This window comes from Mirounga angustirostris, unplaced genomic scaffold, assembly GCF_029215605.1.
Source record: "Mirounga angustirostris isolate CCGP_5_RB_7025 unplaced genomic scaffold, mMirAng1.0.hap1 SCAF_13, whole genome shotgun sequence".
NCBI classification, from domain to species: Eukaryota; Metazoa; Chordata; class Mammalia; order Carnivora; family Phocidae; genus Mirounga; species Mirounga angustirostris.
In genome coordinates, this window is record NW_026991721.1 from 72,770,769 (window position 1) to 72,794,684 (window position 23,916).

Sequence of the window (23,916 nt, forward strand, 5' to 3'; positions counted from 1 at the left end):
AATCAACCGATATTCATGAAAGATCGATTATGTATTCACAGTATCCTGGTATTCCATAGACCCCAATGTCCAGTGATGCAGGTGGTTTAGTTCTTCTCTTTACTTTTTCTATGTATTTTTTTCAGCTTTATTGACATTTAATTGACAAATAATATTGTAAGATATTTTAAGTGTACAATGGTGATTCATGTGTACATTGTAAAATGATTCTTCCCATCTAGGTAGCTTATCCATCACTCACATATTTACCTTTTTTCCTTATAGTGAGAACATTTACGTTCTACTCTTTTAACAAATTTCACTTATACAATACGGTGATATCAATGAGAGTCACTATGCTGTGCATTCGACCCCCAGAACTTATTCATCTTACAGCTGAAAGTTTGTATCCTTTTACCAACCTCTCCCTATTTTCTTCACCTCCCTGGCCCTGGCAACCACTTTTCTATTCTCTTTTTCTAGGAGTTCTACTTTTTTTTCTTTTTAGATTCACATATAAGTGATAGCATGCAGAATTTGTCTCTCTCTTTGGCTTATTTCACTTAGCATAATGCCCTCCAGATTTACTACGTGTGTGTGTATGTAAATAAAACATATTAATCCAGGGGCACCTGGTTAAGTGTCTGACTCTTCATTTCGGCTCAGGTCATGACCTTAGGGTCCTGGGATCGAGCCTTGTGTCGGGCTCAGCACTCAATGCAGAAGTCTGCTAGAGTTTCTCTCTCCCTCTCTCTCTGCCCTTCCTCCCCTGCACTCTCTCTCTCTTTCTCTCAGATAAATAAATAAATCTTAAAAAAACATATTAATGCATTCATTCTTTAATAAGACACATTGCTTCCATATGTTGGCTTTTGGAAATAATGCTTCAGTGAACATGGGAATACAGATGGTTCTTTGAAAAGGTGCTACTCAAAGTCAGAGTTACAACTGTAGGATTTCAACAGGCTTTCCTACTCACACCACCCCACTTTATCCTTTAGAGAAGGTATTTCCTCACACCCCAGTTTGTCTTTTTAGTTTCTTCTTCATGGACTTAGTCTTTGAGAGAGTTTAGTCTTGGATGGAGGTTCAATGCTTTCTAGAAAACCCTGAATAAGTTATGGCCAGAGGCCTGGAAAATGTTTTCTAGGCCCCGCACTTTGACGAGCAACTCTGGGGCTTCCCGTGACCGAAATGATGGTGTTAGAGTGTCAGTAACAGATGTGATTGATCAAAGTCTTCCTCGAAATACTGGTGTTTGATGCAATTTCATTTCACATTTTGTGTGTGGCTTTCCCAAGCTGGGGTGTGAAATTCAAGCATCAGAGAAATCAGCAGGGTTTGTAGGTTGAAGTTAATGAAACAATGGGAACCTATGTATTTCAGGTTTGTTCAGAATCTAGCCTCACACATCCAGAAGAGATCATCTTACAAATCTGGTTCCTGGGGGCCAGGGGATGCCTAGGCCACTGGGCCAAGAAGGATGGGGAAAACCACTGTCCAATTAATCAGTACAGCTCTATTTTTTGTCAAAGAAAGCTAATAGAATCTCCAACTCACTTCTCAAAGATACTGCAAGGATTAATGAAATAAATGTTGCTTTTTAAGAATGTAGTATTATTGCTAGTAATACTAAGATACAAGATGTAGAATACTTAGGTCGTTTGATTAAATGGCGATGCCCATGTGATCATGGCTCAGGATTGGATTTCCATTCCAGATATGTTTTTAGTTTTGCACAGAGAGCATGTCTTGTTCCGATGGCAGACTATCTCTAGCCTTGATCAGCCACCTCTCACGTGTTCAGGCTGATGTCTCAGTTTGCTAATGGATAAATAACACAGCTTTCTCCACCCACTGATGTGGGTGGATAGGTTGCCTTTGTATGTAAAGCATATTATTATAGGCTGCAAGTCTTGGAAGACTGAACAAGCCTTTGACAACATCTGGTACTAATTCCTTCACTTACAGTTGAGGAAATTAAGTCAGAGAGAGTAAGTGGTTTGCCGAGAATCACCCAGTAGTGCCCGAGCCAGGGGGCTAAAATCCAGATTTATTAATAAGTCCAATGTTTTTACTCTGGCATTGTGCTAATCCCCTCTGATCTAGGATTCCCTTCTAAGACTTTTGGGTGCTTGGATGGAAAACCAATCCCTAGTGAGCCAGTGCCCAATAAAGTATAGTACAATCTTTGGTACCTCCTGGTGTTTTAGGAGAGATTTTTGGGTCTTCGCTGCAATTCCCAGGAGTACCAGACTTTTCTAGGCAGACAGCCAAAAGTCAAACAAGGCAATGTCTGCAGTCGGGTAGGCAGTGCGGGAACCTGCAGGGCAACTTTCCACAGCGTTCTAGAGACCAAATCAAGTCAGCTGGTCTGATTGCAACAGATGATAATCGGTGCCCATCCTAATTAGGCTGACTGGATTTCTGACGTGGTAGATATCCCACTTGCTGCATTCCTAGATTAAGTCAATCAGTCATGTTCAATTATTCAGCCGTGTCCATTTGAGAACCTGCTGCATGCAGAGCTTTTATGAAAATCTCTTTGAAATGTAAGCCAGAGATTGGCCGGGAGCTGTAACCTTCCCAGATATAGGTAGAGCTTGCCCAGGCTGGACTTCTCTGAGGCAGCTGGTGAAGAGATCTTTTTATGAAAGCCCAGAGCCCTCATGATATGTGACTTTCTATCACGGTGTTCAAGGGGGAAATGGAAAATCGGCCTCCATGGTCCTTCTTGGCACTGCTGTTTTTCCTTCAAATAATATTTATTGTATACCTTTTTCAGACTGTAAGAGTAATGCATGTTTATTGTGGAAAATGTAGAAAATTCCAAAGAAAAGAAAAAGCGCTCATAATTCTAATGCCTTAGGAGTTACTTCCAGGTTTCTAGTCCAAAATTTTCCAATCTGTGCTTTAGGCATATATAGAAGTAGATACCTATTTATTTTTATGAACCTGAGATTCTACTGTATCCTACCCTAAAATTCTAGAAGTCTATAAACCGTGCAGAACTCAACACACTAAGTTCTTTGCTCAAAGCCTGGCATGTGGTAGTTGTTCCACAAACATCTGTTAACTGAATTGGGAGGGAACCATGATTTGTGGACTCGGGCAGCGTCTTGGAAGATCTCACACTCAGGCCGTGCACAAATCTTGACAAAAATCTTTGCATGCTAAAGAAACATAATGAACTGGAAATGACTACTTTCCTCCCAGAAAGCTTCTCCTTCCCAGGAGAGCATCAGTGGGTAATTCATCTCCCTTTTTTGTGCTCATTATTTATTTCAGGAGATTCCATTTGATTCGAGAGCTGCACAGACAGGAGGGTCCACTGGAAGTATGGACCTTGGTGAAACATGGCCCCTGGAGGAAGGAACCTGGTTGTCTCATGCTGGAATTCATCACTTTGCCAACACCAGAGGGGGTATGGCTGCTTTTGATGTCCCTGATACACGTGGTACTCTTCAACTCCTGCACGCACTGTGTCAACCCAGCTGTGCTCAGTACGTGCCCCGTGCTGTTTGTCTTTTCAAAAGCAGCCAGGTAGAGAGGTGAGGAGTGGACTTTGGAGTCAGGCAGATCTGGGTTCAGATCCTAAATTTCCTCCTTGCAAGCTACATGGCCGGAGAGAGCTTATCATTTTCTCAGCTCTAACACGAGAGTAAGAATGCCTATTTTGTAGGGCTCTGATAAGGACCATGAGTTATGCAAGCTGTCATTTACGGAGCCCTTACCCTAGCCGGGTAGGAGTTTCATCATACACCTCTGAGCACCTAACACGTGTCAGGCACTGTATTCCTATTTATCTTTTTTTTTTAAGATTTATTTATTTATTTATTTAGAGAGAGCTTGTGTGAGTGGGAGGAGGGGCAAAGGCAGAGGGAGAGAGAGAATCTCAAGCAGACTCCCTGCTGAGCGTGGAGCCCAACGCGGGGCTCGAAGTCAGGAACCTGAGATCATGACCTGAGCTGAAATCAAGAGTGGGATGCTTCCAACAGAGCCCCTCAGACACCCCTGTATTCCTGCTTATCTTGTCTCATCTTCTCTCAATAGCCCTGCAATCACTTAGGCCACCCTCTGCTGTGCCCTATCTCTAAAGTGGGGTCACTTACACTCAAGTGGCATTGAGAATACAACCGGTATAAACAGAGTAGGTCAGCTCACCGTCCCTTCCTTTTCCTAGCGTAGCATCTGATTAATACAGCTCAGTGTGAAGTGATAGGGATGTTGTTACTTTCATAGTTCATACAACATTCATACAAATGTAAGAACCATAACCCTCATATGGAGCTGTGGGTCTCTTTCAGGTCTAAGAGTCCACCCCTCCACCATCCCCCAAATCTAACGGAGATCTACTTTGGTGGCAGTAGCCATGCTGTGGCTAGGGAGATAAAGGCCACTGAGGTTAATGCATCACATGAGGGTTTTAATAAGTTTATGCCTCCCATTGTGGCTCATTCATTCACTCATTCGTTCAACCAATACTGAGCACCTACTATGTGCCAAGCACTGGGAACACAAGACAGCAAGATAGGCATGGAGATCACTAGGCCACCCTCTGCTGTGCCCCATCTCTAAAGTGGGGTCACTTACACGGCATTGCACCAGGGTACATCTCCAGCCAAGGCTACGGCTCGCAATGGGGAATTGCCCATGGGGAAGGTCGGCACTTTGAGAAAACTTGGATGAGCTCAGCCAAAAGGCAACAGTTGGTCTCCCCTGTCCCTGTCACACCGACCCCCTTGCCACTTTTTAGAGGTTCTTATGCCAGTATTTCCTCACTACTCATGGAATATAGTGGAACCTCCTTAGCTCAGCACACAGCCCTTCCTGATCAGACCTCTGCCTGCCTCTCTAGACCCATCTCCTGCTGTTCACTACTAAACACAAATCCCCTCCATTGCTGTACTGATCGCCTCTGGAACCTTGGATACATCCTGCTCGCACATACTGGGAGCTCTGCATGGGTGGTTCCTACTACTTGCCTTTTGCTCGGCAGGTTCCCACCCATCCCTGAAGCTTCAGCTGACATCATCTATTCTAGGGTCTCCTCCTGCTCTGCCTCCCACCCTACCCGGGTCTGAATGAGAGGCCCGACCCCAGCGCTACCTCAGAACTAACAGATTCCTGGGTCATAGTGCCTGTCCCACTGTGTCGTGATGGTCCCTATCCTGGACAGTCTGTGGGCTTCTTGAGGCAGAGTCTCGCTTTATTCACCTCTGCATCCTTTTCACAAGCAGCCTGGCAAATTGTTGATGCATGTATATTTACCGGCGGGCTGGCTGGGTGCCTCCATGAGTGAACTGTGGGCAGGACCACGTCCCCTGGGTATCTCTACCTTCCCTGAGAGCCATCTTCAATGGTGCTAACCCAACTGGACTCTGCACAAAGGCCCCTTGGCCCCAGCACGTCACTTCCCGGGATGTTCAGCACACCCCTAGCATTTCCTTCCTGGCTCCAGTTTGGTTTGCCAAAGTCTGCAGGCAGAGGAGAGAAAGGAAGCAGGTGTGCTTTGTCTACTGGTGCTTTTATAACCTAAGTGATAGAAGCCCCCATCATAGAATTTTAGAAGCTTTCAGTATCGCTGTGACAAACTGGTGGCTAAAAACTGCTTACTGTGACCAACTCCGCAAACCACTGCATCCCCCCATGAGTTCACCCTGTCTTGTATCTACCGTCTTCGGGGCTTGGCTGGCTAGTAGGAAGGGGACCTGTGTCCTAGATCTGCCTAATGGGGAGTCCCTGTTCTCAGATAAGGGATAAGCTTCTGGGGCTGCTGGAGGAGCTTAGCTCTAGTGGGTGACAGGTACCACGATATGTGGTCCCTGTCCAGACAATCAGGTGATGATGGAGGTGTCCGAGACACAGCATGGTAGCGCAGTGGTATGTGGGTGAAGCACCGTGACAAAGAATCAATGTAGCGGAACCTTGGAAATCCTTTTGGGCGGCTGGTAGTAGGGTGGTTCTCAGAAGCCTGGGCTGGGGCTCAGGGAAAGGGCTCAGGTCCCAAGAGGACTAGAGAGGGGACCAAAATGGGAACTTGCACTCAGAAATAATGGAGAAGCCCCGCTGGGCCAAAGCTAAGTCAGATTTGGAGTAATGGTCAAAAAAACCCAAAAACAAAAACAAAAAAACCCAAAAAACAAAACAAACCAGTCATTTATACATTGTACCAGACCTTATGCTGAGCCTTTTTTGTATAGATGATCTCAATTCATTCTTACAGCCTTATTCTCATTTTATAAATGAAACTGAGCACCAAGAGGCTGACACGAGGCTTGCACAAGGTCATTTAGCTGCTGAATGGCAGAGTGGGTATTTGAACTTAGATCTGCTTCACCCCAAGGCACAATAGGCTATTGCCCCTCACTTTACCCTCCAACACTCCCCACTCTGCTTTCTCGGTTTTAAGACTCCAGTGGGCCAATTACAGATTTTTATTGCTGGTTATTTCTTTGTCATAGTAGAAAAGAGCCCTGGCCGGGAGCAGGGCCAGAAAATCAACAGTGCTGTTGCAATGTGTGGATTATCATCCAAGACCCTCCTACTGCCACCCGAGGTAATGCCACCTGCTTCTGAGCATCTTTCCTCCATGCCCCGAGCCCTGTCCCAGCTCTCCCACCACTGGCTGGTACCGGCAGCTCCATTTCTGAGACCCAGCGTGGGCTAAGAGAGTTTCCATTTCTAGTGAAGTCCCAGGGAAAGTCCTGGAGGTGTCCGAGCCTTGGGGTTTTGTTCTTGGCTTCATGGAGTCCTCTGAGAACTGTGCTATCTGCCAGGGAGGCTCCGTCATCCTGGTGAGTCATCGCCCTGGAGGCAGGGCCAGATCCACACCACATCTGCCTCTGTGTTATCCTCGGGGCATCTCAGGCTGCCATTAGAGAGGGACAGCCTCCAGGAAGCTGGCAAGGAGAGCCCAGGATGTCTGGGGGTTAAATGGAGTTTCTGGAGGAAAGTCCCTCTGCCACTCTTACTTCCTACACTCCTAAAGACACCCTCCAGGACCTGGGCGGGTGGTTTTTCAAATTTATTGTAAAAGTCTGGAACATATTTTCCAAGTGGAATTGTCCACAGTGCCTGACACATCCAACAGAAGGGGGGCCAGGGTTTGGCCAGAGCTCTGTTTCTGTGATGTCACCAGCCGATCCGGCAGCTCATTTGATTAGCCAGCTGCCTCATCACACGTGTGGGGGTTTGGTGCAGGAGAGGCAGCCCCTGCTGCCTTTCTTAGCGAACCCCCCCACCACTTCTTCCTGTTCCAGATGTGCTCACAGCAGCTCTCTGGGAATCCTGTTGTCCTCCATTCTTCCCAGGGGACTCAATCTGCTTACGGAGAGAGGCAGGAAGTTCGAGAACCCACACCTGGCAGGAGGAGAGGTCAGGAGCGTGGTAGAAATGCCATGGCGCTGCCCCCTGTCACGGGTACAAAAACAGGAAGGAGCAGATTTGCCTTCTGGTCTCCCTCAAGGTCAGGGACAGTGTTAACATCAGTCAGGAAGGAAAGGAGGAACTTTTTCTGGGGATGGCGTGTGTGTCCAGCACTGCCACCGATGTTATTTGATTTCATGTAAATTCTCACTGAAATCCCATCAAGGCGTTATTACATATCCCCATTTTGCAGATGAGGACACTGAGCCTTGGGGAGGCAAGCTCATACAGCAAATGCCGGCCCAGCTCGCATTCGAACTCAGGTCTTTCTATTGCCAGGCTATGCCGTGTCCATTCTACTTCCTTGTCTGTTGGTTTCTTTTCTTTCACGATTTATTTATTTGAGAGAGAGAGACAGTGGGGGGAGGGGCAGAGGGAGAGAATCTGCAAGCAGACTGTCTGCAGAGCCCGCCGTGGGGCTCGATCCCACAACCCTGAATCGGGATCTGAGCCGAAACCAAGAGTCGGTCCCCTAACTGATGGGGCCGCCCAGGCGCCCCCTGTCTGTCGGTTTCAAAGGATAACACCATCTGGCATCTCAACCTTTCTGTGAGCCTTGATTCTTTTTTGCCTATTCCCCTTGCATATGGTGACTAATACAATGGAATCTGTTACCCACAATCCTCTCTATTGGCGTTTGTTTTAACAAGTTCCATCAATGTTGTTTCATTTTACATTTCCCAGAGGAGCTCACAGTCTGGCAGGTTTGGAGACTTACCAAAGACTAGTGGCAAAATGAGGGCCCTGGCTTCCGCTCCTCCGTCTAGCACCTATGATATGTCATTGCTAGGGCTATAGCTTCTGGGAAAAACCATTCCAAGGTGAAAGAAGACAGGCCCCGCACAGGCCAAGCGGGCTATTTGCATGTCTTCGAAAGAAGAGAGTTCCTCTCAGGCTTCAGTCCAGGAAACTCAGGTGGAAAATTCGAGATGGGGCGGGTCTCCACGTCTCAGCAGAGACTCACATGCATCCGATGGGTTTCTTTCTTAACGGTTTGGTCAGAGACTTCAATTGCAGCAAATGTTTCCCCCCCACCACCCTTAATCTTAACACAGGGTATTTTGTCTGATTTCACTCAATAGATCCGACTGAGTGCGAGCTGGAAGTGTAGGATTTTCCTCTGCAGGGACCTTTTTCTGTGTGTATTTTTGGAATGGTTCTTTATTCTGATTCATATCCACATACACCTCCCAGTAGCTTCTTGGCTCAGCCAGAGTTTATTTCCTTTGATATGATGTTGAGTGAGGAGTCTTTTAAGTCTCCATCTCTGTTCCATACTTAGCAATAGGAATCCTGGAGGGCTGGAGGGATACGATTTGTTTAGTAGCGCCTACTGCATTGGCATTCGGCTTTCTCGGAGAACTAATTTAACATCTTTACCAAAATGAATCCTTGACTTCCTGGCAGACTTGGTATCCTACCACCTCTTGGCTTCTATTGTTTCTGCTAGAGATAATGACTTTTTCTCAGGTGCAAGATAGTTAACTACTCTTCCCGTAGAACCCGTTTCTTTCTTCTAGAAGCTATAAAACACTTAACACAGTTACCTGAGGTTTTTATTTTCATTTAAGGGAAATAAAACAACTATGTTTTCTTCCTCCGTCTCATTAAGAATTATAAAGAAGTTGGGTTGTGCTAAAAATGCATATATATTTATATACATATACATATATTAAATATATATACATGTATTAAATCCTAGGAGGAGGGGAGATGTCTTTTGGGCCGATTCAGCCCTGGAGTTAATGCCGTGACCAATTAAGTGCAAATTTCTTTCTGACGAAACCTTATGGGTGGGCATACATTTGTCCTTGGTTGGTCGGTCCTAAGAGGACACAGATAAGAGACTGGATAACAGAAGAGAGTCATGCTGTGCTCAGGCAGCCACGGCCCCACTCTTCCCTCCTAAATCAGTCCTGCCCACGCTCCCCAGGGAGAAGGGGGGGAGGAGGGCGGGCATTGCTTCTTGGCTGCTCTGCTGTTAACTAGCAGAGGGCTTCCAAGAGACAGAAGGCTCCTGCCGAGAAGACGAGCAAAGGGCAATGCCAGTGAGGAGAAGGCAGAGGGAGGGCTCAACCCACTTCTTTCTGTCTTTCGTTCTTGAAATTGGTGTCCTTCCAGGGGCTGGGGTTGGGAAGGCTGTGGACAGATCTGAGTGGTCTCTGGCTATTGTTCAAACTTGTTATTATGGAATTTGTGCAGCTCTTTCTTGCAAAGGGAATTGATAACATACTTTAGCTGCAAATAAGTCTCCCCATGTGGCATTTAGCCCCTTGCCCATTTCTTGGAGGAAAAAGCTGTACCTGTATGAGACTCTCATCTCCTCCCCTTCTCCAATGACCCAGGAGTTGTATAGCCCCTGGGACCCCAGAATCAGAGCAGCCGGAGAAAACAACAGGGGTGCAGTCTGTGGCCTTTCCTCCCAAGCAGAGCCTACGGTCAAAGCAGGCCCTGCCACTTGTGGGCAGAGTTAGCCAGAGGATGATGGCATTCCCAGACTGCAGCGGGCATAGCCTGGCCACGGTGCAGCTCCTGCCCACTCAGCAGGGTATTAGTGATGGGCATTGTGCTCAGAGCACTATTCTAGCCACCCCAAAAGCATCTGCAGTGTGCTCTTGGCTTGAGAGATGGAGCTAAGAATTCCTTAGATCCTAGAGTTAGAGCCCATGTTGCTAAATGACCATACTTCATTCGCCAAAGAATGAGGGTTCTAATGGAGCTTTCCAGATAACTGAACTAGCATCCTTCCAATGTCTACATTTTGTTCAAAATTTTACTGTTTTCTGCTGGTGGACAAGACCTTTTTTTCCTCTGGTTTTTGTATACTCTCTTTCCCTACTAAGCAGAGAAGAGTCACATCCCAGCTTATGATTGGAGTTGGACTGAAACTTCACTTAGAAATTTATTGCCTTGAATTTGGAATCTGTAGTATGATATGTAACTTGTTTAAACAATTCATATATACATTTGAATATGCCTAAAAAATTCTCTCCCAGGACACACAAGAAGCTGTGGATGGTATGTCAGTCTGGGGATGGAGACCGGGATAGGATGGGAAAGAGGAATTCGTTTTTTAGTTTATACTCATCTGTACTGAGTAGTTTTTCCTTTACTTGGACATATATTATTAGTATAATTTAGTATTATTAGTATAATTTATATATATATGAATATATATTCATATGAATATTAAAGCTAGGGGCTGGGTTCCCAGGCTAGCTCCCAAAACCCATTCAACTCATGATGTAGCAAGCAATAGTAAGAGTGGACATTAGATCTTAGCCCCTTCTGTAATCTGTTTCTATGGAAAACCTGAGTCCCAGAAATATTTCCTCCTTGCCAATTTCTCCCCACATGTCCCTCTCTCTAATAAGTGCTGCCCTAGAAATAGGAGGAGGAACTTTGTCTTCCTGTCTGCAGATAACCATGGTTCATGAGGATCGCTCTCCTACTAGAACAGTCAAAAGAGGGGACCCAGCATGGTTGGGCCCTCTAAGTTGGAGAGAAAGGCACATTTACTATGCACCTGTCCCAGACTTTACCGGTTTGCTTCTGACTATCCAGTGGAATGTCAGGACACCAAGGTTCTCAGAGGTTTAGTAACATCCCTGAGAGTGCCTTCTAAAAATTGACAGAGCTGAGCTTCCAACCTGTAAGCTTGGGCAACTGTCCTTTATAGATCAGTGACCATTTGGCAGAATCATTTCTTTATAAGAGGCCTATGAAAGTCAAGCAGACATAGGCACTTTGGACACTGCCTGAGGTTCCGTAAGATCCTCTGTCATGGATCCGATCCCTTATTAGATGGGAAGCGATGGGAAGGCAGGAGCCTTTGCAACCGCAGCGCTTAGCACAGTCCTGGAAGCATGGTCAATTCCCCATAAATGTTTGTTGGAGTAACAGGAAATATTATTGTCTGCTCTGCTCTGCTTCCTAAGATAGGAAATTGGAATCATATGTTTATTTTTTTTTTCAACGGCAAATACCGAAACGAGAAACATATTTTCTCATTAACCTTCGAGTGATTAGGAAATTCAAATAACTGAAGTGCTGTAAGGAAATTTCTTGGCTTATAAGGCATCCATCTATAGGAACAAATTGAAGGGGATGCCATGGTGAGGCAGAAGAGTTTGGCAGGTTCCAGAACCTAACCGCCAAGTAGAACATTTATTTTGCTCTTTCCCTGGGGAAAACCTTCTCCCACCTCCATCTAACCAAGCTACAAGCCAACTCAGAACACAACTAAAAGTCAGGGCAATGTGACCTTGCCCTTAATTTGAAGCATACTCTGTAGCAACTCAAAGTTGTTGAAAGTAAGAAAAGAGCCCATTTTTCTCAGCTGTAAAAGAGCTTGCCATCCAAAGATGACTAATATATTACCTAATTTTCACAATGTGACACTGTCTCTTCTGGGGGCTCTAAGTGCATTAATTTATTGCACTCTGACCACATAACCTTATGAGTTGGGTGTGATTATTATTTCCATTATTAGAGGAACTAAACCTTGCAGAAATTAAATTACTAACCAGTAGCAGAACTGACATCAGAACCAAGGTCCTCCATAGATCATCTCTCTTAGAACACAAAGACTAATTGCTTCTCATTAAGATGGGGATGGAGTCACCTGAGTGCATCCACACATGCGATCAGTGGATCAAAAGCTACTATTGGGACCAAGAACTCACCATTGGAAGTGGCAATGGCAAAGGCAGTCTTGACCATGGCAAGAGCTACTTTGGAAGAGTGGTGAACTAGAAACTTGTTTGCCTTTAAGAGCAAAAGAAAGAAGTGGATATAAGGAGCGTAGACAATTCTTTTGATGAGTTTTGTTGTAGAGGGCAGCTGAGAATTGGGGGTGGTAGTTGGGGAGGGAAGTGGCGTCAAGGAAGAGTGAACATAGTAGGATGTCTGTATAGTGATGGGAATGCTCTAGGACGGAGGAGAACAGTAATTTAGGTAGGAAGGGGGAAAAGCCACATGAGAAGGGACAGGATCTGATCCACAAAGGAGGATGTGTCCTTAGATGGAGCAGAGATGGTTCACCCAGAGTAACAGGAGAGGAGAAGGAGTAGTGCAGGCAAATGGAGAGGGACGGCTGGGCTGTACACAGGCCCACTTGAGGTCAGCAATCATGAACTGGAAATAAGGCATGATGCTGTGCTTCTCCAATCGTGTTTAGCCGGGTGCTGACAGATAGAAAGCGGAGAATCAGATTTTATCAGTGTTGTGGCTTTTCCAGGTAGGTGGTATGGAGAGAGGGGGTGGGAGGAGATGAATCTGAGGTGTAAGTAGTATGGAGAGAGGGGGTGGGGGAAGATGAATCTGAAGGTGTATGTAAAAGAGAAAAGATAATAACGAACCCAGAAACTAAGGTGCATAAAGGAGGAAGAGAGGTCCTGAGGAGAATAAGGGACAGAGAAAAGGTCATGGCATAAGCAAATCATAGGTGCTGCAATGGTCAAAGAGACATTGGATTAAGGTAACAGTAGACTGGAAAGGTAGGAGCTGGGTGGAGAGTAGAATACTTGACATTGAGATTATAGATGGTGTCACTGTGAGAGCAGGGAGCTGGGATAGTTGGAGGAGGGCAAGGAAAGGAGACAATGTTGAAGAGGTGAGAGACCAGAGTATGAGAAGAATCCACTATGTAGATGCAGAAATAAGAAATACACAGAAATAGTATTGGGGAAAGTGACAGTAATCCAAGTGCCCATATCTTCGAGGAATGAGGTGGAATAACCCAAGAGTCTGGAGATGGCTGCAGTAAGTAGAGGTGGTGGGTAACACGGTCTGTTGTATTCAGGGAGAGTCAGGTTTGGATCAGAGTAAGAAATTGAATGAAACAGAGAAGAGGCTGAAGATATGGGGGATTGTTCTGGTGATGAACCATGAATTCCTGAGGGCAAATGGGAGGATCCTAGGACGTGGGAGAGGATGGAGTGACACCTGCAAACATTCACCCAGCACATTCACCTCTTGGATTTGGGAGCTCCGATTGTCAGGAGCGGGGAAAAAAGAAAAGGACAGATAGGCTAGGCGGCTCAGGGATGAAGCCCCGCCCTGCCTTCCCGGTATGCCTCCTTGAGCAATGGCTGGCCACAGTGGCTTCATTCTGTCCTCCCAGGTAATTTGTAAACCCAAAGCTGACAGTGGAAAACCCAGAGATGGCTGAGTGTTTACAGAATTGGAGCTCACTGGCACAGATCCAGGGGCCCTCAGGCTGCTGCAGCTGGTGATCTGGTCGCTCTGAGACCAGACGGCTCCCCAGAGGTTGCCCAGACTGTCGACTCCCACTGTCAGTCTCCAAGGACAAGGACGGAGAAGGGACAACCATTTCCCAGGTTTACTCCTTCCTTCCTCTTGACTCCTCCTGGCTTCCAAGCACATCCCTAAAGCCCAGAGCTGTCCCAGGCAGAGCAGTCAGTCAGTCCTGGGGGAAAACACAAACTGCATCTGCCCAAGTTACTCAGGCCGAGGGCCCAGAAAGGGAAGTTCCCGCAATCTACTATGAATTACTTCAGGACCTGGATCATAACTTCTGTTATCTACATCCTGTATTTGAAACTACTCAACGCTTTATGTAGTAGGAGGAGCACTGCTCTGCTCTCCTCAGACAGTCTCTCTCTCTCTCTCTCTAACACACACACACACACACACACACAATCACAGTGCTGGGCAGTCCTATCCCTAAGTTATTTAACTTCGGAGGCTCAGTTTTCCTACCCGTGAAATGGAGACATACTACCTTCGCTGTTTGAACCAGGTGGTCTCTTAAGGGGAGGAAATACTGCTTGGGCTGCAGTTAGAATTCAGGTTCAAAAAGAAGGAGGGGGTTGGGGGCACTCGAAGCTCCCGCTCGCCTGGTGCAAGACCGATGGAATCTCTGAAAATCCTGCATCTCCCCAGGAGGAGCCCGGAACAAACGATTTTCCAAGCATCGGAGTAGGGCAGACGTCATACAAGAAGGCAGGAATCGCTTTAGAACTGGTTACGCTCCAGTTTTTAATAAATGGCCAGGGGGGCGGGGGCGGGGGAGGACACCCCCTAACAGGGAGTTGGGCGGCAGCGCGCGCGCCGCGGCCGAGCGTGACGGCCGCGGTCGCCTAGCAACCGGCGGCGGGGATGCGCGCGGGGCCCCGGCCTGGTGGGCGCGGGGAGCTCGCCGCCGCCACTGCCGCGCGCCCGCGGGCCTCCGGGAGCCGCCGCGAAACTTTGGGGCTTCCGCGCGCTGGGGCGTCGACGCGAGGCCGGGCGGGCGCAGCGATGCGCCCCGCGGGCTGAGGGCGGACGATGAGGTCGCGGCCCGGCTGCGCCCGGCCCCGGGACCCGCGGGGTCGTAGCCGCGGAAAGTTGGCGCGCACCTGCCCGGAGCCTGGGAGACGCTCGGCCCCCGGCCCGAATTGTCCGCGCAAGTTTCTTTGGCAATTTCTTACCCGCCTTGGATCGGGTGTCCCGAACCCCGCCCGGCCCCCGGGTTCACGGACTCCCATCTCTGGGAGAGAGAAACCCGCGCTTTTCTAAGGGACCTGCGCGGTAACAGACGCTTGATCGATTTGCCCTGAATGATCGCGATTCTGTTGTTTTCTGCTTTTTTTCTTCCTCCAGACAGTGAGTTCGTGGAAGCCTCGCCCGCGCCCTACAGCCCGGAGGAGTTAGGTAAGTCGAGCCCTTTTGCCTTTTCTTCTCGGAATTCCGCCTGAGGGTCTCGAGTCTGGGGGCGCCGAGACACAATCCGCCGCAGGGGAGGAGGGAAGGGGGCAGGGGACATTTCCCCGGGGTCATGTTCCTTTCGCGGCGGGAACCGGCCTTTTCTCAGTGCGTGTGCTTTGGGGTGGCGGGGAAAGTGTCAGATGTGGCGTGTGTGTGTGTGTGTGTGTGCGTGTGTGTGTGTGTCCAGGTCGGTGGTGCTGCTCTGAGGAGCAAGGGACAGCAAACTTCCCGGCCTGGGGCCTCTGGAAGCAGCCGGACTCATCCTGCCTGGAAGGACGCGCCGGTGGCTGGCCCTGCCTAGCTAAGTGCCTTGCCCGAGAAGGACATCGTGAGGGTCGTCCGTACCTGCATTTAACCAAGTCGAGGGCCCCAAACGGTGGTCTGGTCACCACCTGGGAGCTGCGTTCCTCCCTGGTTTCTGCTCCTCATCCAGCCTATAGGTGTCTGGGAATAGGGCATTTCATCCGCCTATGTGGAGCCTGTCCCTCTAAGTGTAGATTTGTGGTGGGTGAACTGCCACACTCCTGCCACAGACAGACTTCCTTGTGCAGAGGGGAGGAAATTTGCATTGTCAGGATCCCTCTGAATATTCCTGCCACCCAGTCTCACTTCGGTGGCTCACTGGTTGGTTTCTTTTTCTTTCTCCCCCCCTCCCCCCCACTTTCCGGTTTAGTTTAGGGGCTAACGATCTGGGCTGTCAAATCTGTCCTTGCTGTTCTCTTATCACCAGCTTGAAAATCTTGCCTTCCTAGCCTGGAATGATAGCTGTTGAAAAATGTTGCTCCACAGTAGCATTCTCAGCCTTGTTTCTGGTCAGCCTCTCCTCCTGGGTTGTATGTCCTTACCACATCCCCACTCCACCTGAAGTAAAATCCCACCTCAGCAATGACTTCCATTCATTTCCCTGAGCCCGGCACTCAAAATAGGTCTGGATCAAGGATGGCAGTCTGAGGCAGGAGACAGTACGTGTTTTGTTCAGAAGCTGTGTTTCTGACAAGTTGTGAGGCAACCCAGTCGCTGTAAATGGAATCATAGGTTAAATGCATAACCCAAACTAGCTTTTAAAGGCTCACTATAGTGAATCCTTTTATGAAATGAAAATGCCATCTAAACCATAGCTTTGCAGGAAGCGATTTATTAAGAGGCCAGATTCTTGGTGATCTGCTCCACTCGTGCATAATTGTGCATTGGTGACGCCACCGTTGGCTCTCCACACTGTGACAGAAGCGATTTGGTTCTCTTAAATTAGAGATAAGCATAAGCAGTGGCAGGCTGAGCATTCCTTGCTCTGAGAAGCTGCCTGTGTAACTCCTAAATTTGGTTTGCATTCACAGAATGGTTTATGTACCAGAGAGGCCCAGGTGTTTGACCTTCTTTGATTTCCATAACTACTTCCGGGAGCAACAGACTGGGCTGCCCTCAGTGCCGAGGCACTGATAAATAGGGGCAGCCCTTCCAATTAATGGTAGAGAATAAGCAAGCAATCTTCTTTCTCTTCAGTACCCCTGTGGGACATGCCCAGTTTCTCATGAGGAGATGAGAGCATTACAGGAACCGTGGGGTTCCCTCTTGGGCTCTGAAAACACAAGTCTGGCAGCCTGACACCAGGGTTCTCACTGCTTCATCATCCTTAATAGATTTGGTAACTAGCCTGTTTTCTCATCTTTGAGAAGCTGGGGTTGTGCCAGGTGACCTCTCAGGTGTCATCCAGATGCTGCGAGGAGCCATAAGCTGGAGGAGGCCCATAGCTATGGGTATTTATTATTTATATTCATGTGCCATGCTGTTCGCATGCATGCTGTCTCCAAAGGGGTATTCTCTCCCTGACAGAGCCGCTCGCTGGATGGGACTGCATTGTTTCCATGCTGCTCGGATCAAAGAGGAAGCTGGCATTTCTCCCTTGGAAAGAGTCATGATAGTTTTTGGTGCTTTTCTTAGAAGCACAGTGGGAAAAATGCCTCTTACAGCAGTTGATGAGCTTGTCAAGCAGCCATTCTTTCTGGAACACAGAAGAACACAGAATTAACCCCTGGCCAGAACATTAGGGACCTGAAGAAGAGGTAGAGGGACACCATAAAAACTTAGTTTGAGGGGCGCCTGTGTGGCTCAGTCAGTTAAAGCATCCAGCTCTTGATTTCAGCTCAGGTCATGGTCTCAGGGTAGTAAGATCGAGTCTGAGTTGGGCTCCCTGCTGGGTGTGGAATCTGCTTGGGATTCGCTCTCCCTCTGCGCCCCCCCCCCCCCAAAACAAACAAACAAAAACTTAGTTTGAATTCTATCATTGCACTTCCTTGTGACCTTGGGTAGGCGACTAAACTGCTCTGAGCCTCAGTTATCTCCTCAACCCAAATGGAGACCTTGCATGGATGTTGTAGATGGTGTCTGTGAAGCCCTAGTACCAGGTGCAGGTCTTCAGGAAGTGCTTGCTGCTGTTGTTGTTATTATTATTATTATTAATTTGAAAAGTACTAATTTCCTATGCATGAAGGATAGAATGGCTCTTAACAATTGTCCCACCAATTAACCAATACCATTTTTATTTCTAGAAATTTCTCTGCAACTTACCTGGTCTACAAAACCAGATGCTCAGGGATGGTGATCAGGTCAATTGAATTATTTAGTAATTTGTCCCTGAAGCAGCACGTGGAATGATTTTCCATCTGAGGGCTTTGGTGGCAACCCTACTACTTTCCTGTGGCATGAATGGTGGTCAGTTTCATCTCCAAATTTTCATCTAAGTCTCCAAATGAACTACACTGGCCCCTTAGTGGGTTTATTCTCAGTGTTGCAGCAAGATCGTGTAATGAAATTTAAGTTACAAAAAAAGGGGGTTTTGGAAAGGCAATAGAGACAAGAGTCTCTCTCTAGATGAGTGCCGTATTGAAGGCTGCCTATGATGGAGAATCCAGAAATAAGCCCTCTCTCTGTCGCAGTGCCATTTTCTGAGGAGGCAAAGCCCCCACCTCTTCGTTGCCTTTCTGTAGTTCCATCCATGGGCAGAAGTGCTAGCCATCTGAGCGGGTAAGAAGGAATGCCTGGAGAGTTGAGATGAAGCCAGATGTGACCATGTCTGCCCCTGTCTAGTAGCTTTGATTAACAGCACCCCCCAACCTGGAGGATAGGTACTTGATTAGGCAAGGGAGGACCTACATGACCTGCATCACCCCCACCCGCTCTAACTTTCTAGTTATATTTGAGCCAGGGGCAGTCCTCCAAATTCAGCTCTGTTTCCTGTGCCTGCATGCTCTCCTTCCCTCTTCTCCTTTTCTCCTACCCCTCTTTCAACACTAAGCCCATGTGTCACATCCTCCTGGTGGTTGTCCACCCTGCACATTAAAAGTCCTGAGACCAAGCCTTCACCGTGACCGATTACACCAGAATTTCTGCAGTGGCCCCAAACATCAGTGTTTTAGCAGTGTGCTTTTTCAAAATCACATTTCCAGTGTGCCTGGGTAGCTTAGGTGGTTTAGCGTCTGACTCTTGATTTCAGCTTAGGTCTTGATCTCGGGGTTGTGTCACTGGGCATGGAGCCTACTTAAAAAATAAATAAAATAAAAAAATAAAAATTTCAAGTTATTCCAGTGTGTAGCCAAGGTTGTGAGCTACTGCACTAAATGGTGGCCACTTCTTTCTTTGTAAATCTAGCTGCCACATAGGGCCTGGTTTCAGTAAATGCTTGTTGAATGAGTGAATGAGGGTCATCCTTGGGATGCTTTGTCTTCTCAGGTACATATCTCTAAGACTGGCCCCTCTGCTTGTTATAACCGTGCCTTGGGGACTGAATCCTTTGACTTGTGCCCTATAGCTCTCTCCTTTGTTCCTTCTTTAGCTTATCCAGTTTATTTTCTACCTTTCTTAAAAGTCAAAGTTTTAAAACCATTTTTCAGTATAAAAGTAACACATAGCTTATTTTAGAAAATTTGGACGTTAGCAAGAATGGGAGGCAAATCCCCTCCCACCATCCCAAAGCAGACAGGTCCCATGTTCCCTTCACTTTTCCTAATCTGTTGTCCTCTGGGCTTGCTTGACCCTCTGGCATGCCTCAGTAAGCTCAGTTGCTGCTGTCTGTGCTCAGACCCTGTGAACTTCCCCGCGAGTCCTGAAAGGAGTGCTCTTGAACATAGCATTCTTGGGAGCCACCAGGGCTAACTCCACTGAGGGCCGGTACACCGTGAGAAGGAGTTTAGTTATGTAACTCTTATCTTCCTTATTCAAGCAGGATGTATATGGGCTCTATTAGAATAAATGATAACATTTGTGTAACTTCTTTAAAATAATAACTTAAATGTTTACCAGCCTACCCCTTGCCCTTCTTAGATATGAGATGAGTTTGCAGCTCAGCATGATCAAGGTGGTGTTTCTTGCTTGCGTTATAGTCTACTGTTGAACTGTCTCAACCTGGAGGTAACATACTCACTTCTCATATTCCAAAAAGTGAGAACTAGTCCCTCAGCCTCACCTAGATGAAGGAGGATGGGAAATGTAGTCTAGTAATGTGCCAGGAAGAACAATTATATTGGTGATCACCAGCAGTGTCTATCAGTCGTATTGCTCAAAGCACAATGACGGAGCCACATCCTGGCCATGGAGGTGCTCGGTCTCTGTATTATTGAGGATACAGGCTTGGCTGCTATAACAAAGGCTAAAATGACAGTGACTTAAACAAGAAACAAGTTAGTTCCTCTTTCACTTAGAGCATAAACCCGTGCTGCTATGGTGGCTTCATTGTGCTCTAATGTCCTGAAGTGTTGCGTCCACACAGTTTAGGGTGGCTGCTTCAGCCCCTACCATCACGTCCGCATTCCAGTCCATAGGAAAGACAGAAGGAAAATGGAGGGCACAACCTGAAAGCTGGGCACATCATTTCACTTACATTCTTTGGCCTAAACTTTAGTCAGGTGGCCACACCTAGCTCCAAGAGGACTGGGAAATTTGGGTGGGAATAAGGTGGAGTCTGTTAACAGAAGAATGATTGGGTAGGGTGCAGGCAGAAAGAGGTGCTGGATACTTAGTAAGCTTTTAAAGGAAGCCTGTCTTAGTGGTTAAGAACATGGACCTGGAGTCATACTGTGTGGGCTTAAATTTTACTCTACCTTTTACTTGCTTCATGACCTTGAGTGAATGACTTAATCTAGGTCTCCATTTCCTAATCTCTAAAACCATGCGTCAGCTACTTTCTGATGCTCTGCCAGACCCACTTGCCATCCTTTGCCATTCTGCTCTGCCTTGAAAAACATACCTTTTGGAATGTATCATCTGGCTTCCAGTTGGACTGGGCCAGTGGGAGGCACTGGCAGGACATGGGGGCACAGTGGTGGGGGGGGCAGTGGAAAGAAAGAGATGTCAGGGGGCTTATTCCCTTCCTGGCAGGCTGTGTTGTCCTAGGCCACGGCTCCTCCAGAGTCACCCTCATAGCATCAGACCTTGCTGGATTCTGGAATCTCCTCTCCTGACCTCGGGTGGCAGCAGCTCCCCACTATGGCTGTCCCTAGGGGGCTTCTTCATGGCTTCTTTTCCCTTCACCCTGCTCGGCACAGTGTTGTCAGCAGGGCCTTCATTAGACCCTCTTCAGTAATAATCCGGGCACACGGTCCATTTCCTGCTAGGGCCCTGGCTGACATGATGGGGAGGATAATAGTACAGGCCTCAGACCACGGGGGTGAGAAGTGAATGCACTGAAGGACTAATGCGCGACTTCAGCGACCATCATTAAACATTTACTGTTTTCATGCCCCTAGGCAAGGGCTCTGATACCTTCAAGCATGGTCAAAACCTTCTGAGAGTTGTAATTTTTGGCCTATAAATTAAATAATATTGTCGCTCATCTGCCCTCCCCTACCCTATGTTAGGAGGACACGGCAAGGCTCAAGACTTGCGAACAAATCTGTTCCAAGTCAAATGTATCCTCCAACCAAAGTTTCCTTTCCATTATATGGGGATGAATAAGGAGAAAGATGCTGGGCTTATCGTTCACCTCTTCTGTGCTGAGCACTTTACATGTATAAACTGTCTACTCAGCTTCCCGCCTTGGAGTTTGAATCATGTCACCCACATTGATGGCCTCAAATATATCAACTTCTGAGGATTTGCGTGTCCAGATCAAGTCTTTCTCAAAGGCTACCCTCCAGTGTTATGTCCAAGAATTCTCAGGAGTGCTTATTTGCATCCACAGTCAGTTCTGGATGCTCTAAGCTTTTTGCCAGGGGAGCTAGAATCCAGACCCGTGGACACCGTGTTAACTGCTCCGTGTCCTCTGTTCTTTAGAAACGGGTGGCCACACAATGCTGGCCATGGCTGCTGCTGTCCCTGCTCATACCAGAACCTGGAGGCTTGACATTCACTTGCAAGCCTGGCTGGCTTCCCAGTGTCCTACCCTCTGCTGGCTGCAGGGGTGAGGATACCACTCTTCTCTGTGCTCTTTCAGCCTCAGAGTGGGTCCGGGGCCTTCTCATTACTACACAAGCCCAGACCCACCAAGGGTCTGGGATCAGGCTGGCTACCTGCTCTGTGCTGGCTGGCCTCCCAACAGCCAGGGCCAGTCACCCCTGCATGGGACCTGCCCCAGATCGCTCCACCCTTGGAAACCTGTCTATCTGCCTTCCTCCTCCCCCAACCCCAAGCATAGCTTCTGAGAGGGAGGGAGTGTTCACCCCCCTTTAGCTTTCTCTCAGGATGACTGACAGCGGGAAATTCAATTCCCTGCACAGGAAACCTCACCCTGCCGCAGGGTGTGGGCCGGCCTCCTGGGCTCCCACAGAACAGCCACAGAAGAGTCCACCATTGGTGTCGTTGCCTAAATCTGGGCAACTCAGTCTCTTCCATGATGGATCTGATTGGGGATATCAGCTCATTTCAGCCTCAGAACAACTCCGGGGAGCAGAAGGAATTATTTTCACATTATGGAGGAGGAAACAGAGGCTCACACTGGTTAAAATGATTGTTCTCAAATCACACAGCTAGTTAGAGGCAAACCTTGATTAAAAATATAATCTCCAGGGCACCTGGGTGGCTCAGTCGGTTAAGTGGCTGCCTTCGGCTGGAGTCACGATCCCAGGGTTGGGCCGCCTGCTCAGCGGGGAGTCTGCTTCTCCCTCTCCCTCTATACTGTCTCTCAAGTAAATAAATAAGTAAGTAAATTTTAAAAAATATAATCTCTGTCTCCAGAGCCAATCTGTTTCCTGGGGAGGAGACTATACAAGTTGCCCTCCTCCCAGGGGGATTTGGTTGCGGATTGAATGCAATAAGTTATGTAGAAGGAACTAGCACAGGGCCTGACGGTACAGTACATGACGGTTCTATACATATTTGCTGCATATATGCATGAAAGGTGGGTGCTCAAAGCTATATATATGTATTTTTGTTTGTTTTTAGACCAACAAATAATGACCAATAGGCTCCAAAGGAATTTTTCATAATGGGATCTGAAGCAACAACCAGAAAAACTCCTTCTAGCTTCTTCCTTCATTCACTTCCAGCTCTCCCTGCCCCGTGTTACAGCCTAGAGTCCCTGCGACAGGAGACCTCTGATGGTTTCCCGGTGGTGATGGTGCTTGTGCTATTTCTAAAGGAAATGAAACCGTGGCAGCAGCGTGATTTGGAGCAGAGTGGTAGGAGCTCAGAGAGGAATCTGAAAACGTAACTAAGGACAGGTGGGCTCAGGCTCAGGTATAAAATTCACCGCCATGCTCCTGATGTTTGTTTGCGAAATGATGCCGTGCGTGGCCCAGGAGATGAAGCTTTATTTCAGGGTGTTCTGGTTGGGAGAGAGAAGGGAGCAGGAAAGGGAAATGACAATAAATTCTGGGGGATAAATGGTTATTTATCTTGGCTAAACAAAAGAAAGAGCAAGGAAGCAGATACGGAATAATGGGATAAAACACACACACACACACACACACACACTACACAGGAAAATGGGAAGGGCATTTTCCTCGCCAGAGAGATGTTTTTACATAGGCCGTGTCCAATTACTCCTGACTATTAAACACAATGTGACTACCTATGAACAATAATATTTCGTCGGTTTTGAGAACTACTGGAATCTAGAGAGCGTTAAGTCACCAGCTTGATCTGTTCAGGAGTACTGTGGTTATGATTTCTGGGTCACGTTCTTACTGGATGATCATTCTGGAATATGTCTTCTTTGTTTGTATTTTTCTCAAATCAGTTTTGCTCAGGGTGGGCACATTAAAATGATTTGGTATCTCTTGTGTGCTCTCCCTCTGTTCCTCCTCTTCTCTTCCCCCCCTCCCCCCTTGCTCTCTGTCTCCCTCCTTGGCCTCCTCTGTGCCTCTGTTTCTCTATGTCTGTGTCCTCCCCCTTCCTGCTCTGGTTCCCTCCTCCCTTTTCCCATCTTAAGTTGGAATATGGACAGAAAAAGCAGTGCTTGCCTTCCTAGGGCCCTCTGCCAGAAAATGGAACAGGTCAAATTATAAAAAAGGATAAAAAAAGACTGCTCTTTGGCAAAATGGGGGAAACAGATGTTCAGGGGTGGTTTTGCTGTCTCGCGCTATGTGCTGGCTGCTGAAACGCTCTTCTTACAGGCTCGCTAGTTACAGACATTCATCATCATGGCACACATGTGTGGTTATTTTAATGTCAAATATGTATATATATTTATCTCTGCCTAATTCGCCTCTCCCCGTGACCTTTGTACCCCCAAATCCAGAGTTGGCAACATTACTGACCACCTGGTAGCAAGATTTATTTTCAAACTCAGAGGTTTTTTGTGTGTGTGTGTGTGGTTTTTTTTTTTTTTTGAACAGTGGGCACCATAGCTGCTTTCCGGGCACTGTTTAA

At 47.4% G+C, this 23,916-nt stretch overlaps 1 protein-coding gene across 6 annotated transcripts in view; it reads left to right on the plus strand.

The window, feature by feature from the left end:
• Positions 1-23,916, plus strand: part of AMOTL1 (angiomotin like 1) — a 142,623-nt gene that overhangs the window by 15,978 nt on the left and 102,729 nt on the right. For 2 of the 6 annotated variants that reach the window (XM_064577165.1, XM_064577164.1), the window contains 3 exons: positions 3,268-3,403; positions 6,447-6,538; positions 15,013-15,063. In XM_064577165.1, the coding sequence (XP_064433235.1) occupies positions 3,336-3,403; positions 6,447-6,538; positions 15,013-15,063 (211 nt within the window). In that variant the 5' untranslated portion in view covers positions 3,268-3,335. Of the gene's footprint in view, positions 1-3,267; positions 3,483-6,446; positions 6,539-15,012; positions 15,064-23,916 lie in introns of those variants that run through there. The other 4 variants (XM_064577167.1, XM_064577166.1, XM_064577168.1 and 1 more) reach the window with 3 other exon arrangements.